Source organism: Engystomops pustulosus, chromosome 6 (genome assembly GCF_040894005.1).
Source record: "Engystomops pustulosus chromosome 6, aEngPut4.maternal, whole genome shotgun sequence".
NCBI lineage: Eukaryota > Metazoa > Chordata > Amphibia > Anura > Leptodactylidae > Engystomops > Engystomops pustulosus.
This window is the reverse complement of record NC_092416.1, coordinates 59,838,724-59,851,984: the sequence shown is the minus strand read 5'-3', so window position 1 is coordinate 59,851,984 and position 13,261 is coordinate 59,838,724. Positions and strand designations below refer to the sequence as shown.

Here is a 13,261-nt window from a genome sequence, read left to right as displayed (position 1 = left end):
CTTGAATTGGCGAAAGCTCGCCTGGCAGCGGAGCGCCAGCTCCATGCGCATCATGCGCTTCTTGCGCATCTGTTTACATTCCCCTCACCCGGCATATCCTAAACTTATAAGAACGCTACTACACTTGATCTTATACAAAAGGTTCTTAGAAGTGCTGTTTGGGGAGTAGCCTAGAGACAGGGGCTTGAATTGGCGAAAGCTCGCCTGGCAGCGGAGCGCCAGCTCCATGCGCATCATGCGCTTCTTGCGCATCTGTTTACATTCCCCTCACCCGCCATATCCCAAACTTATAAGAACGCTACTACACTTAACTTGGTGCAGGCTGGGACCGAGTCTGACCCTGGGGCTGGTCATATACTGCCGACGCAGAGAATTGCGGGGCCTACCTCGGTCCAGGTCTCAAAGGCCTACTATACCTCCTCCCACCCCTCCTCCACCTCCTCCTCCTCCGAATTACCATCCGTGGGCATGGCGCCATCAGTCGGTAGCTCTAGGCACAGCAGCAGTGCCGTCGCTAAGCGACAGCAGGCGGTGCTGAAACTGCTGAGCCTAGGCGATAAAAGGCACACCGCCCAAGAGCTATTACAGGGCATTCCACATCAAAGTTGTTAACTTTGTCGCCACCCTGCTGTGTAATCCACAAAATATACTTGCAAACTTTTACCATTTAGGGATATTATTTCAGCGCTTCTTGCGCATCTGTTTACATTCCCCTCACCCGCCATATCCTAAACTTATAAGAACGCTACTACACTTGATCTTATACAAAAGGTTCTTAGAAGTGCTGTTTGGGGAGTAGCCTAGAGACAGGGGCTTGGATTGGCAAAAGCTCGCCTGGCTGCAGAGCGCCAGCTCCATCCCAAGATCCAACTAACATAGTTGCAGCACCTTTAATCTACTACTAGTTCACTGCCTCCATAATAATAATAATAATAATCTTTATTTATATAGCGTCATCATATTCTGTAGCGCTTTACAAATCATAGGAAACAAATACAAATGTAATGTAACAGAGCACAACATTTGTATGGAACAACAGGAGTGAGGTCCCTGCTCGCCAGAGCTTACGGTTTATGAAGATGATGGGGTAACACGAGGTAAAAGAATATTTAATGGTCAAGCCATTCTTCTTAGGGAATAGAAAAAAATATAATAAATGGAATTGCTGTCGCTTGAACCACTCAGCCGTCATCTTATATACCAGGTCCAGGGTGAATGGGACTGCAGAGAAGTCTGGTGCCTGTTGGTTGCTGGATAACAGATGGGAGGACGACACAGGACGGGTTAGTAGAAGAGTTAAAACTTCATGCAGTTAATGAGTGTTATAGGCTTGCCTAAAGAAATGGGTTTTAAGAGCACGTTTGAAACTTTGGAGGTTAGGTATTAGTCTGATAGTCCAGGGCAGAGCATTCCATAGAATTGGTGCAGCTCTAGAGAAGTCTTGGAGACGCGAGTGGGAGGTCCGCACTAGGGTAGAGGTTAATCTAAGATCACTGGCGGATCTAAGAGCACGGGTTGGGCGATAGACTGAGATAAGAGAGGAGAGGTAGGGGGGTGCAGCATTATACAGAGCTTTATGGATGAGGGTTATTATTATTTTAAACTGTATTCGAAAGGAGACTGACAGCCAGTGCAGCGACTGGCATGAACTGTAAGCATACATGGTCCCCTTATCAAACGAGCTGTGTCAGGCAGAATTTTGGGTTGTTTTCATGGCTTCCATGTTAACTTTGTCGCCACCCTGCTGTGTAATCCACAAAATATACTGGCAAACTTTTATCATGTACCGATATTATTTGAGCGCTTCTTGCTCACCTCCTTTGGTTCCTCTCTGACACCCATTGGTTTGAAGCCTGAGTCCAATTAGGGTATGTCGCCATGCCACTCTCTAGCCTGCTGCCGCTGCCTCTGCCTCTGCATGCCGTCCCCTATAGTGTCAGGGTCAATTATTGGATGTTTTACATGCTATCTAGCTTCATTCTGTCACTCTGTCATGGCCATGCTGTTGCCCATAATTTCGGCATAATGGTGCGATTAAGCAGCCTCAGAGGCATCCATGCATGCTGCCCCTGCTGTTTCCTGTCCATTTCCGTGGTGTTTCCATCCTTTTCTGAGGTTCCCAGGTGTTTGGCCAAGCTTCCCTGTGCAGAGCCTTGGTCCCCTTGAAAAATGCTCGAGTCTCCCATTGACTTCAATGGGGTTCGTTATTCGAGACGAGCACTCGAGCATCGGGAAAAGTTCGTCTCGAATAACGAGTACCCGAGCATTTTAGTGTTCGCTCATCTCTAATGACTAACTATCTAGGTTGTAAGACAACCATCCTCATGTGTATTGTGATATCCCTAACCAAAGCCCAGCCACCAGCAGATAGGTGTAATCATTATAACTTCCCCAGCATGTCTACCCTAGCACTGCTGTAGTGTTCTAGTGCCTAGAGACATTTTATACGGCAAACCTTCAATATATGGCTATCGTGTTTGAACCTTAAGATGTAAATAATAACTTTACGAACTTCCTTTAAGTCTACCAAGGTGTGCTTAGACCTTACTTTCTGGCTTTAACAGGGGTAGGATAACTAGTGGATAGCACCTGTGCAAGTTTGATGTGTGTACAAAAAATTCTCTGACATAAAAAGATGTGCTGCTGCGATATAGATAACATTATATTAATTTATGCAGTAGTAGGGTAGGCCACCAATCAATTTCACAAGTGGACCCTAGGTTCCCCTGTCCGAACCTGATTAAATCTCGATATAATTTTCTACTCAAAAGGAAAGTTGAAAGCGTGCATATAAAGTCAAAAGTCTTTCGGACCCCAGAGCATCTTGCCCGACCTAGGTTTCACATTTTCCAGCTTCATCTTGGGCATGTTGTTGGCTTATTTCCTGTTCTATTAAATGTCTGATAGTTTCCATCTTTACACACATATACAGATTTGAGGTTAAAGGGGTATTCCCATTTCAGCAAATAATTGTTATTGTTTTTATGATAAAAAGTTACACAATTTTACAATATACTTTCTTTATCAATTCCTCACAGATTTCTAGATCTCTGCTTGCTGTCATTCTATGGAATGCATCTATGTTTGGTACTAGTGGAAAGAAATCTGGCCATGGTCAGACAGGTGCACAGCTCGTTATATCACAGACAGTAATCAGAGGTGTATGGTATAACAAGCCACTCACCTGTGTGACCATGGTCAGATTTCCACTAGTAGTAAACATGGAAGCTTTCCATAGAAGGACAGCAAGCAGAGATCTAGAAAACTGTAAGGAATTGATACCGAAAGTATATCGGAAAATTGTGTAACTTTTTTTATAAGAAAAGAAAATGACATTAATTTGCTGTAATGACAATACCCCTTTAATTATCCCTTAAAAAGTCTAAATGTTAATTTTACTTATAGACAGACATTTATACTTAAATCAGTAGATTTAAATCTACCAATTAAATGTAATTTTAACATTGTCCCCATTTTCCATCAGTCCCAGTGGCGTAGCTACAGGGGAACAGGAGGAGCAAGGGCTGTGGACCAATTTGTTTTCTGGGGGCCCAGGGATGGAGCTGGGAGTAGGCGAGGGTAGTGCTCTAGGTGATTGATATATGTGAGCGATATCCGAGTCCTCAATATTGATCAGTGATGTGTGCGTCTTTAGAAGCACACATTGCTGATCACTGGACACAAGCAGTGATACTACTGCTGCCTGTGCCCATGGTGCGGGACACCATACTGCTGGGGCATTTATGAGGGCTACTATATGCTGCCAGGGGGGGAGTGTGGATGCTACTATATATTGCTCGGGTGTGTATGGGGGCTACTATATACTGCTGGGGCAGGCAACGCCTAGAGGGGGAGGGGGGCTACGGTGTACCTGGAGGAAGAGAGGGGCAGTGTAGCTGGAGGGGGGGGGTATACAGTGTGTCTACAGGGGGAGGTGGGCAGTTTAGCTTGAGGGGGAGGGGGGCAGTGTGGCTGGAGGGGGGGTTTACAGTTTGTCTACAGGGGGAGGTGGGCAGTTTAGCTGGAGGGGGGATACAGTGTGTCTACAGGGGTGGGGAGGGCAGTGTGGCTACAAGGGTTTGGGGGGCCGTGTGGCTACGCAGGGTAGCGGCGACAGTGTGGCTACTGGAGGGCGGCCCATAAGGGGGCCCACTAAGGCTCTATCACCCAGGGGCCCACTAAAGCCGGCCCTGTGCTGTGGGATGTGTGGGGGCTGCTATATACTGCTGGGGCTTGTGTTGGTGCTACCTATTTACTGCCGGGCATGTGCGGAGCCTGGGTGTACATTTATACTCTGAGGCATGTGCTGAGAGCCTGGGGCTACATTTATACTGGGTGTCATGGGCAGGGCTACATACATACTGGGGGTGCTCTGCTGTCTAAATAAAATAGGATGTGCTGGTGTTAAATATGAATTAATAAGGGTGGAAACTATATATTAGCATATATTATAATATATTTTGGAGTCACAGTGTATTCTGTATATGCAAGGGACACATTGTGGAACACTTAGCCGGGGTACATTGTATTGACATGGTTAACCGAGTGGCTCAAATATTGTTGCTGATTTATTCTACAGATTTTACAGATGCAGCGAAACCAAATATGTGGGTGTTTTTTTGTACTTTATTAAATGTGTATAGGGAATGTTGGTGTTTAGGGGACTTTCACTTTATTTAATTATTTTTATTCAAAAGACTTTATTAAGTGTTTTAAATACATATATATTTTTTACAGGTTGGCTTAAACAAGCGATGCTCTGATGGCAGGGGAATCCGATCTACTGTAGAAGCGCCTTACATGTAAGAGGTTAACACCCGCGATTGGAGGAATGTTAGAGGCAGGTGTCAGCTGTAATATACAGCTGATTTCCACAGCTTCTGGCACTGGTTCTGTTCAGCAGCCGGTGCCAGGAGCGGGACGATGTAGTACGTCATGATGCAGCTAGTCCTTGCCGCCCGTGACGTACTACTACGTCCAATGTCAGGAAGTGGTTAAAGGGTCTCTGCAAAGAAGCTTGATATCTGCAAAACACATGTGGGGCACCTTTCAGCATTCATTCTAACATGGCTAAAGTATTTGTGGTGATCCCTATGTGGGTTTATGGAGCCTGATTTTTTGGTTATAGCCCCTTGATAGGTCATCACAATTTTAGTGAAGAAATAGTTGAGATATTCACCGGCCTTCGCTGTATTAGGAGAGACAATACCAACCATAGATCAGCTATTTAGTTTCAAACAAAATCATTCCCGCCCGGTGGTTAGCATATATTCAATGTAGCTGTGCACTATTTTGGAATTTTGTCTTTATTTTTAATTAGCTTTATTTTTAATCTGATATCTGTGAACCTTTTAATTTAAGATTAAAAATGTAGAATTTTTATGTAACTATTGTTTTCTGGTGGTCAATATGCACAGAAGTCTACACTCTGCTTACTTCTGGGGTCAGTGAAAGAGACCCAGCCCAATGATATACACGTTATAAGGATGCACATAATCACTTTTTGACAAGTAATGGGTATCTATGATCCCAGTTATTACCCTACCCAGCATTGTTATTGGTTTGTTTAGTAATCTGGTTCCAAAAAGACTTACCGTACAATTACATAGAATGGGGAAGATTTATCCAGTGCTTGCATATTGTACCCCTTTGGTTGAGGCAGATATACCAAGAGGCTTCGATCTGAAAATAATGCTATGATCTATGCAAGCCGAGCACAGCCCACTCTGTGCCTTTAATTTCAAAAGTAGTTGAAATTGCTGGCAATTCCTGGTCCTCCCAAGCCTATTACCATCAGTAAAATCTTATTTGTGACAGATTTGCTAGAGAATCGTGAGTGAAGTGAACTATGATGAGTTGTTGGAGAATAAAGTGCCCAAATATTACTCTTGCACTGGAACTCTCTAATATTTACAATTTTAATAACCAACAACCCTAGAATCATACTGATATTAAAGGTGTTTGATATAATGGCCAGCCCCTTTAATAATTCCTGTGATATTGTTTCCAAATGCTGGAATGTCCACCTAACAATAAGAAACACATCCATTTGAAAATAGTCTCTATTTATACTTTTGTCTCTTATATTAATTTTATGTAAAATTTGACACAGTAATAATAACAACAATTTAAAAAATCAAAGCAATTTTGCAAAAAAAATTATTATTCTGTAATACACAGCAGATTTATAGGTCCCATGTCTGAAAACTGGTGCAACCAAAACTGCCTGCACGCTCATGAGGTCTTTTGGAGGCAAATATTGCCTGTAAGATTTAATAAGTAATGTAATATCTTTATAAAAGACAATTAACTTGTGTGTAGCTGATTTGGCTCCCTGATATGAATGTAGCGGTCTATTGGGTGCCACATGTTGGATACATTGCCCCTTTACATTGCAGTGAGACATGAAGTGACGATATCTGTACACAGGCATCTGATAAACTATTCAACAGTTTTTGGTTTTGTCTTTTCCAACAAATTTAGATCCCCAAAAAAGGTTCACAATATATATATATATATACGTCACAGTTATTGACCCACGTTAATGTTAACATACATTTAGAAAGATTTGATATTGACATCATACAGTACAAGTGCCCCTTTTGTCATAAAGCCTCTAAATAATATAACATATCCTGAGTTTGTAGACATTCACAGTTTAGTTATATATTCTTTAGATTTCCTGTAGTTACACCCCACTGCCAGTAGAGGCACTGCTGAAATTATTTAAAACAGGCCCTAATTTCCAGAAGCATCGTAGGTATCGTCCATGTTATTGTCCTACCAAGGTCTCCATATCTCTCCATTACCTTCCAAGGCATTATAGGGATATCTCTGTAGTGGAGCAACAGGATACTGGAATCTTTGTTCAGCGATTGTTTGATTCTGTTGCATACAGATGTGTCTCAGTATTTTCCCCTGTGTGTTATCTTGGTTATGCAGGAATCCCACTGTCTCTTTAAGGCACATGTAATATCCTTGGTAATATAAGTCCTGAGAATTCTGAGAATCTATTAAAAAATATTTAAAAATTAGATAAAGAAACTATTTATATATGCTATTTAAAAAATGTTATGAAAATAGTAAAAATTTTACATATTATATCCAATCATATAAATAATTTTCCCTTATGAAATAACAATAAAACAATGAATATGGTATGTGAGCATAAAAAGTAAAAAATATTCATTTCTTAATACAAAACAATATTGCTAACATCCCAGGGTAGAGTTGGAGTAGAGTAGTACAAACTGCTAGGAAAAACTTGAAGATCTAAAGGTACCTTTTTGTAATAATGTTCTTGTTTTCATCGTAGTTACTGGGTGTTTATTGCCAGTGACAAAACTGTCGAAACTAGGACATGCTCTTCTTTTTAACCATTGTATGAATTAATCCATCAAAAAGTATTTCATTTAGTGTAGCCATGCAACCTGTTTATAGATGCCTCACCATCACCTAAGGCAATTTTACACCATAAGTAAAACATGAATTTCTTCATACCAATATAAGTATTAGTTGATTATGTTATATAACAGATATTCTCCCTAAGACATGGCACTAGCACTTTAAAATAATACAATTATCGTGTTTGAGTATATTACTATGTTGTAACATATGAATTTATAGCCTTTTTGTTTGAGTGGTGAGGTATTTGCATGTTATACTTGCATGTATGACTGTGTATTTATTGTTGTACAGTTTTATAACATATTTTAAAGAAAGCAGATTATTTTAAGAACTACAGTTCATTATTTTAGAACTATAAACACTCATTTGTTACTGGTTTGGATTCATACTAGAGTGAGTTCTATTGAGAATAAGGCCTTGAACATTGCTCTGGATCTCAGTCATTTAATGTGAATTCTGTAATTAATAGCTTTTTTGTTGAATTTGAGCCCTGATAGCACCAGAAAGTGGTTTGGAGCATAACAAACCTGTGCGACTACCCCTCCAATTACAGCATTAGGCCCTTTCCACACTTGCGTTGCAGATCACGTCAGAGTCTGATCAGGGGCGATCAGAGTTTGGTCAGTGAAAAACTGACATTTTTCATCAGAGTTCAATCAGTTTTCAGTCAGAGTTTGTTCAGTGTCTCAGTTTTTCACGCGTGTTTTCAATGCAATTTCAATGCGTTTTTCCCACGCAAACAACGCACGTGAAAAAGACTCAGGACTGAGCTCCATCTTTTCTATGGCAATTGATGCGTGAAAAACGCATTGTACTTGCATTGCACTTGCAAGTGTCTCAGAGTGCAATGCATTTTTTATGCATCTCCATAGACTTGTATGGTGCATTTTTCACGTGCGTGACTTGCAAAAGTAGAGCATGTCGAGATTTAAACGTGCTTTAAAAAAAAATGAGTGTGTGAAAAAAAAAGAAAGCCTGAAAAAGCCCATTGACTACAATGGGTCAGAGTTCAATGAAAGTTCTGCACGTCAACGTGTGAAAAACGCAAGTGTAGAAGGGGCCTTAGTGTGGTTCCATATTGGCACTACCACCCAATTCACAAAATAAAATTGGGGACTCTTATTCCTACATTTTACAGGGATACATCAGGTCAGCCTTGAATTGATCAGTCACATATCTCCTATTTGGTGGTTAGGGGATACATGTAATGCTTGTGGAGTGTATTACCATTCATGCAATGCTGGCTTTGTCTCTGAAGATATTTCACAGCCATTTCCAATATGTCGGCCTTTTCCAGTTTTGAATGCTGGTGATGTATCTGGATTTCTTTCTCGAGTAAAATTCTGAGCTGTTCGATGCTGTGATTTATTCGATCTCTCCTCATCTTTTCAATAACTGGCTTCCTGATCTATGAAATAATTACAACAAATTATGAAAAATGACAAAAAAAAACTTTAAATTGAACATAATATTATATGTTAAAGGAGTTGTCCACGTTTAACAAATAATTGATATGTTTTGCGTAAGAAAAAGTTATATAATTTTCCAATATACTTTCTGTGTCAATTCCTAAAGGTTTTCTAGATCTCTGCTTGCTGTCATTCTATAGAAAGTTTCCATGTTTACTTTCAGTGGATAGAAATCTGTCCATTGTCATGTGATGTCACACAGGTGCACGGCATGTTAGTATCACATGGGTCTGATTCCTCCTGCATGTCCATTACAAGACCATGGACAGATTCTATCCACTGGAAGTAAACATAGAAGCTTTCTATAGAATGACAGCAAGCAGAGATCTAGAAAACTGTGAGGAATTGATACAGAAAGTATATTGGAAAATTGTATAACTTTTCCTTACACAAACCATATATATTGTTATTTGAAATATAAAGTAACTATAAAATGATATATGATGTATATATTTACATATTTTTCTTTTTTATTTATATGCAATAATTTCTTAACTGAATTGTATAAATAATACAAACAATTATACAATAGTATATATGATTTATAAAATATAAAAACAGTAATAATAAACAAAAATGTTAATAAATATATTATAAAATAATTATAATAAGAAAGCATTTAATTTTATATAATGTAAGATATAAATATAATAAAATGTAGTAGTATTCCAGTACCTTATTTTTTTTCAGTTCACCATTTTTTGCTCTCTTGTCTTCTTGCATGATTTTGAAGCTTGGAGCCATCATTGTGCACAGTGGAGTGTTACTGATGTGACAAGCATTAGAAAGCTCTGCACGGTATTTATACTGTGGCCCATGCTGTCAGACAAGTTGTTTTGCATGGTACAGTTTCTCACATGTGTCAACCAATGAAGAGAACAATGCAGATAATAGAAGTGTGCCTAAGAGGTTTGACCGTAGCCCAGGGGGGGAACATCTCCCCTCCTCTAGAGATGAACAGGTGGACTGGGCGTAGCTCAATTCTATCATGACTCAAATGAGACTTCACCGTGGGAAAGCTTCAATCAAGGAGAAACCACAGCATCTCCTGATTCTAGAGGCAGATTACATTCCTGCGGCACCTGTTTTCTGAATTTACTGTACACACACAGGCAAACAATATAGATACACAGCGCATTTAACCCTTTCAGGGTTGTTTCATGGTGACATGGAAGCCTACTTGAAGGCCAAATGGCTGTGAACAGTATGTGGGGTATATCCATATAAGGGAAATCTATATCCATATAAGGGAACGAACTGTATACTCAATATCATAAGGTTCAAAGTCCAAATTTTGTTAGCATTTCAATTAATTATTTCACCATACCCTTTTCCCCTGAAAATAAGACACCCCCAAAACATAAGAACTCTTTTCAAGCTTAGAAATATAAGGCCTTTCTTAAAAATAAGACCTAGCGGCAGTCATTGATACAGCTCCTCCCATGCCATACAGTAGTATAAGTAGATAATTTACATACAATAAGAGGTTGTGACATGGGTGATAAATTCATGGGATAAAATCAATGACTATTGCGGTGCAACTGTGATATAAGAAGCTATCTGACTTGGCAAATGCACCATAGACTATTGTACATGGAAAAATTGTCACAAAATATTCTTGATGGAATTCAGAGTTTGGCTGGTTTTGCTGTTTATGGTGACATGACCACAGTATATTCATAAATGTAAATTTTTTGTTTAACATTAAAAGTGAATGTTTGTTCATTGAAAAATAACATTGGTTCTTATTTACAAAGGGTCGTGGATCATACTTTCGTCGGACTATGCGCTGTTTTCGGGATTTGCACGGCTTCGACAGGTATTTAACAGGGGTTTGCTGGGATTGAGTCACACGCGATCGAATTGCGGCGCAGCTGCGCTTGGTTTTATGCGATGGAAATCGGAGGGTAGGCCATCGTACGATCCGACTGATTCGGACTGAGCGCGGGTTTTAAGATTCAAATTGTGTCACAAGACAATGCACTTACATACACCAGGAAGAAGATGGTGAACTCCGTCGGACATGCACAATATCGGATGCACGCTCTTAGTGAATTGCGGCACAGTGCAAAATCGTTGGACAATGCGCTTTCATGAATTCTGCGGGACCGGGTAAGTAAATTTGCCCTATTGTTTTATTTTTGAGGAAACAGGGTAGGTTTATTGTAGTTCCATTTGTAGGTCCAAACCACTGGCTTAAATTCAATGGTGATGATAATGTGAATTATTCATTGATGGTGCTCCTTCCCTTTCCAGATGTGAGAGAATATTACAAAATTTGGATTGACCTAAATATCCAGTAGAATCCAAAACTAAAAATGTGCATTTTTCGTTGAAATCAGGGATATAAATGTCTTTCAGTTCACCATCACACTGCATATCTCCATGGAAAAAATGTTCTTTTGGGATTTTGGATCAAACTTGTCCAAGGATTTTCAATCCCAAAGAACAAAGAAGCCTAGAAATAACAGAGCAGTTATCACACAATTGGCGAACAGTATATATCCATTTGAAAAAAAAATTGGAATAACTTCTGATTGTTGTCTACTGTCAGGCCACAAACAATGGGTCTATGTACCATTGTTTGCTGCCCGTATGTCAACAGCATGTGAGGTCTGCATATTATATAATTGTGAGCATGAGGCCTATCAGAGGATTGGGGCAACAGGGTTGGAGTTTCCCAGTAGCTTTAATATATTAAAAAAAAGATATATTAAGATCTGTTCTAAGTTTCTTCTTATGTAGAAAGTAAAAAAAATAAAAAATGTGCGCTTCCATGAATACTTCTTTATTCCACATATGTCTAGTTGTCCTCATAAATGTATTTGTTTACTGGCCTTTTAATATTATGATATACTGTATATTATAACAGGAACTAAACTGTTTTTCTATGATGTTGAAGTTCTTGAATTTAAATTAGTTTCACTAGGCTTTTACTAGTTAATGTGGCTATTGCATGCAGAAGAATCCCCAAGGCTCACAATTGGAGACGTCTTGCAGTGTTCATTCTAACCCCTGCTTGGTATCGATAAGCTCACCTTGCAGTGGGCAGCTTGTAAGCTTTGTCCTCTCTTCACGAAAGTTTTGCTTGTTCTACAAGATCTGTGAGTTTTTCAGTGAAACTCCATCTCCATTTACAAATCCTTTAATCCTATAGCTAATGAAAAAAAGTCTGAAAGTATGTATAATCGTTCAGTTAAGATAGCAATTTATATGGAGAAAAATGGATTTTCCCTCAAAATACTGACTATTATTATGAAGCTCACGTGGGTCCTTAAAAGAGTTGCTGCCAGATATGTGGTGTGTGGATATATACAGTTAATCCTTTATTAAAAATTTCCCCTTGTGACCACTGCACTGTATAATTTCCCTTCTTTTGTCCGACCCACAATGGATAAGGCCCCAACACTATGGCCCCATTGTCTAATGCACTATTGCTGTTATAAGTCCACTAACATAATAAGACCCATTTATAATGCCCCATACTGAGGCCTCCATTTCTAATTTCCCAATTTTGTGGCTCCCAATTTTTAATGTCTCACTTTGTTTTCCGGACAGTTAATAATGTCCCCCTTTTGCACTCCTTTGCCTTTAATATTCTTCCCCCCTACTTTTTGGTGTAAAATTTTGAAAGATAAAGTCTGAAATTCACCTCTCCTTGTTTCCCTACAGCATCTCCCTACGACATAGGCTGAAAGGTGGAGAAGGGAGCTACAAGCTCTCTGCCCCATCATTTATTTTACTCTATCAGTGTCCTGCAGGCATAACCACCTGATGCCCTGAACAGAACCAGATTTAACCTGCAGAATTTGTACAGTGTGCTTAGGTCATCCTGTTTTATAACCTGTAACCTGCAACTAGGACACTATGTATAATATGCTCAACACCTCCTGCTCTATAAAATACAGCCTGCAAATAGAACACTATGTACAATGTGAGAGATCGTTTTGCTTTATAACCTGTCATGTGCAGTTGGATGCTATGCAAAATCTTAGCTCATCCTGCTCTATAACATTCTACCTGCTGATGGGATACTGTATAATCTACTTAGTTTCTCTGCTCTATAACATGCTACCTGCATATATTACACTATATACAACCTACTCATCTCCTCTGCTCTATAACCTGTTATCTGCAGATAGGACACTATATAGAATCTGCTCAGTTTATTCTGCTCTATCACATGTTGCCTCCAGATAGGACCTTGTACAATCTGTTCATTATCTCCTTCTCTATATCATGCTGCCATTAAAAGAAAAAATGCAATCTACTCAACTACTTTTTTCTATAATATGCTGTTTGCAGATTTTCAATCTGCTAAATACCTCTTGCTCTGTATCATGCTGTCTGCCGGTATGACACGATATGGTGCACTTTTAATCTGC

General features: G+C 39.6%; 1 protein-coding gene across 1 annotated transcript; it reads right to left on the bottom strand.

Annotated features, from left to right (window-relative positions):
- Nucleotides 1-6,083: 6,083 nt before the first annotated feature.
- LOC140065713 (transcription factor HES-5-like) lies at nt 6,084-10,122 on the bottom strand. The gene is made up of 3 exons (XM_072113290.1): nt 9,552-10,122; nt 8,635-8,815; nt 6,084-7,010 (listed from the first exon to the last, which is right to left on the bottom strand). Exons 1-3 carry the CDS (start codon nt 9,621-9,623, stop codon nt 6,781-6,783), a joined length of 483 nt encoding a protein of 160 aa, XP_071969391.1. The 5' UTR covers nt 9,624-10,122; the 3' UTR covers nt 6,084-6,780.
- Nucleotides 10,123-13,261: the final 3,139 nt, after the last annotated feature.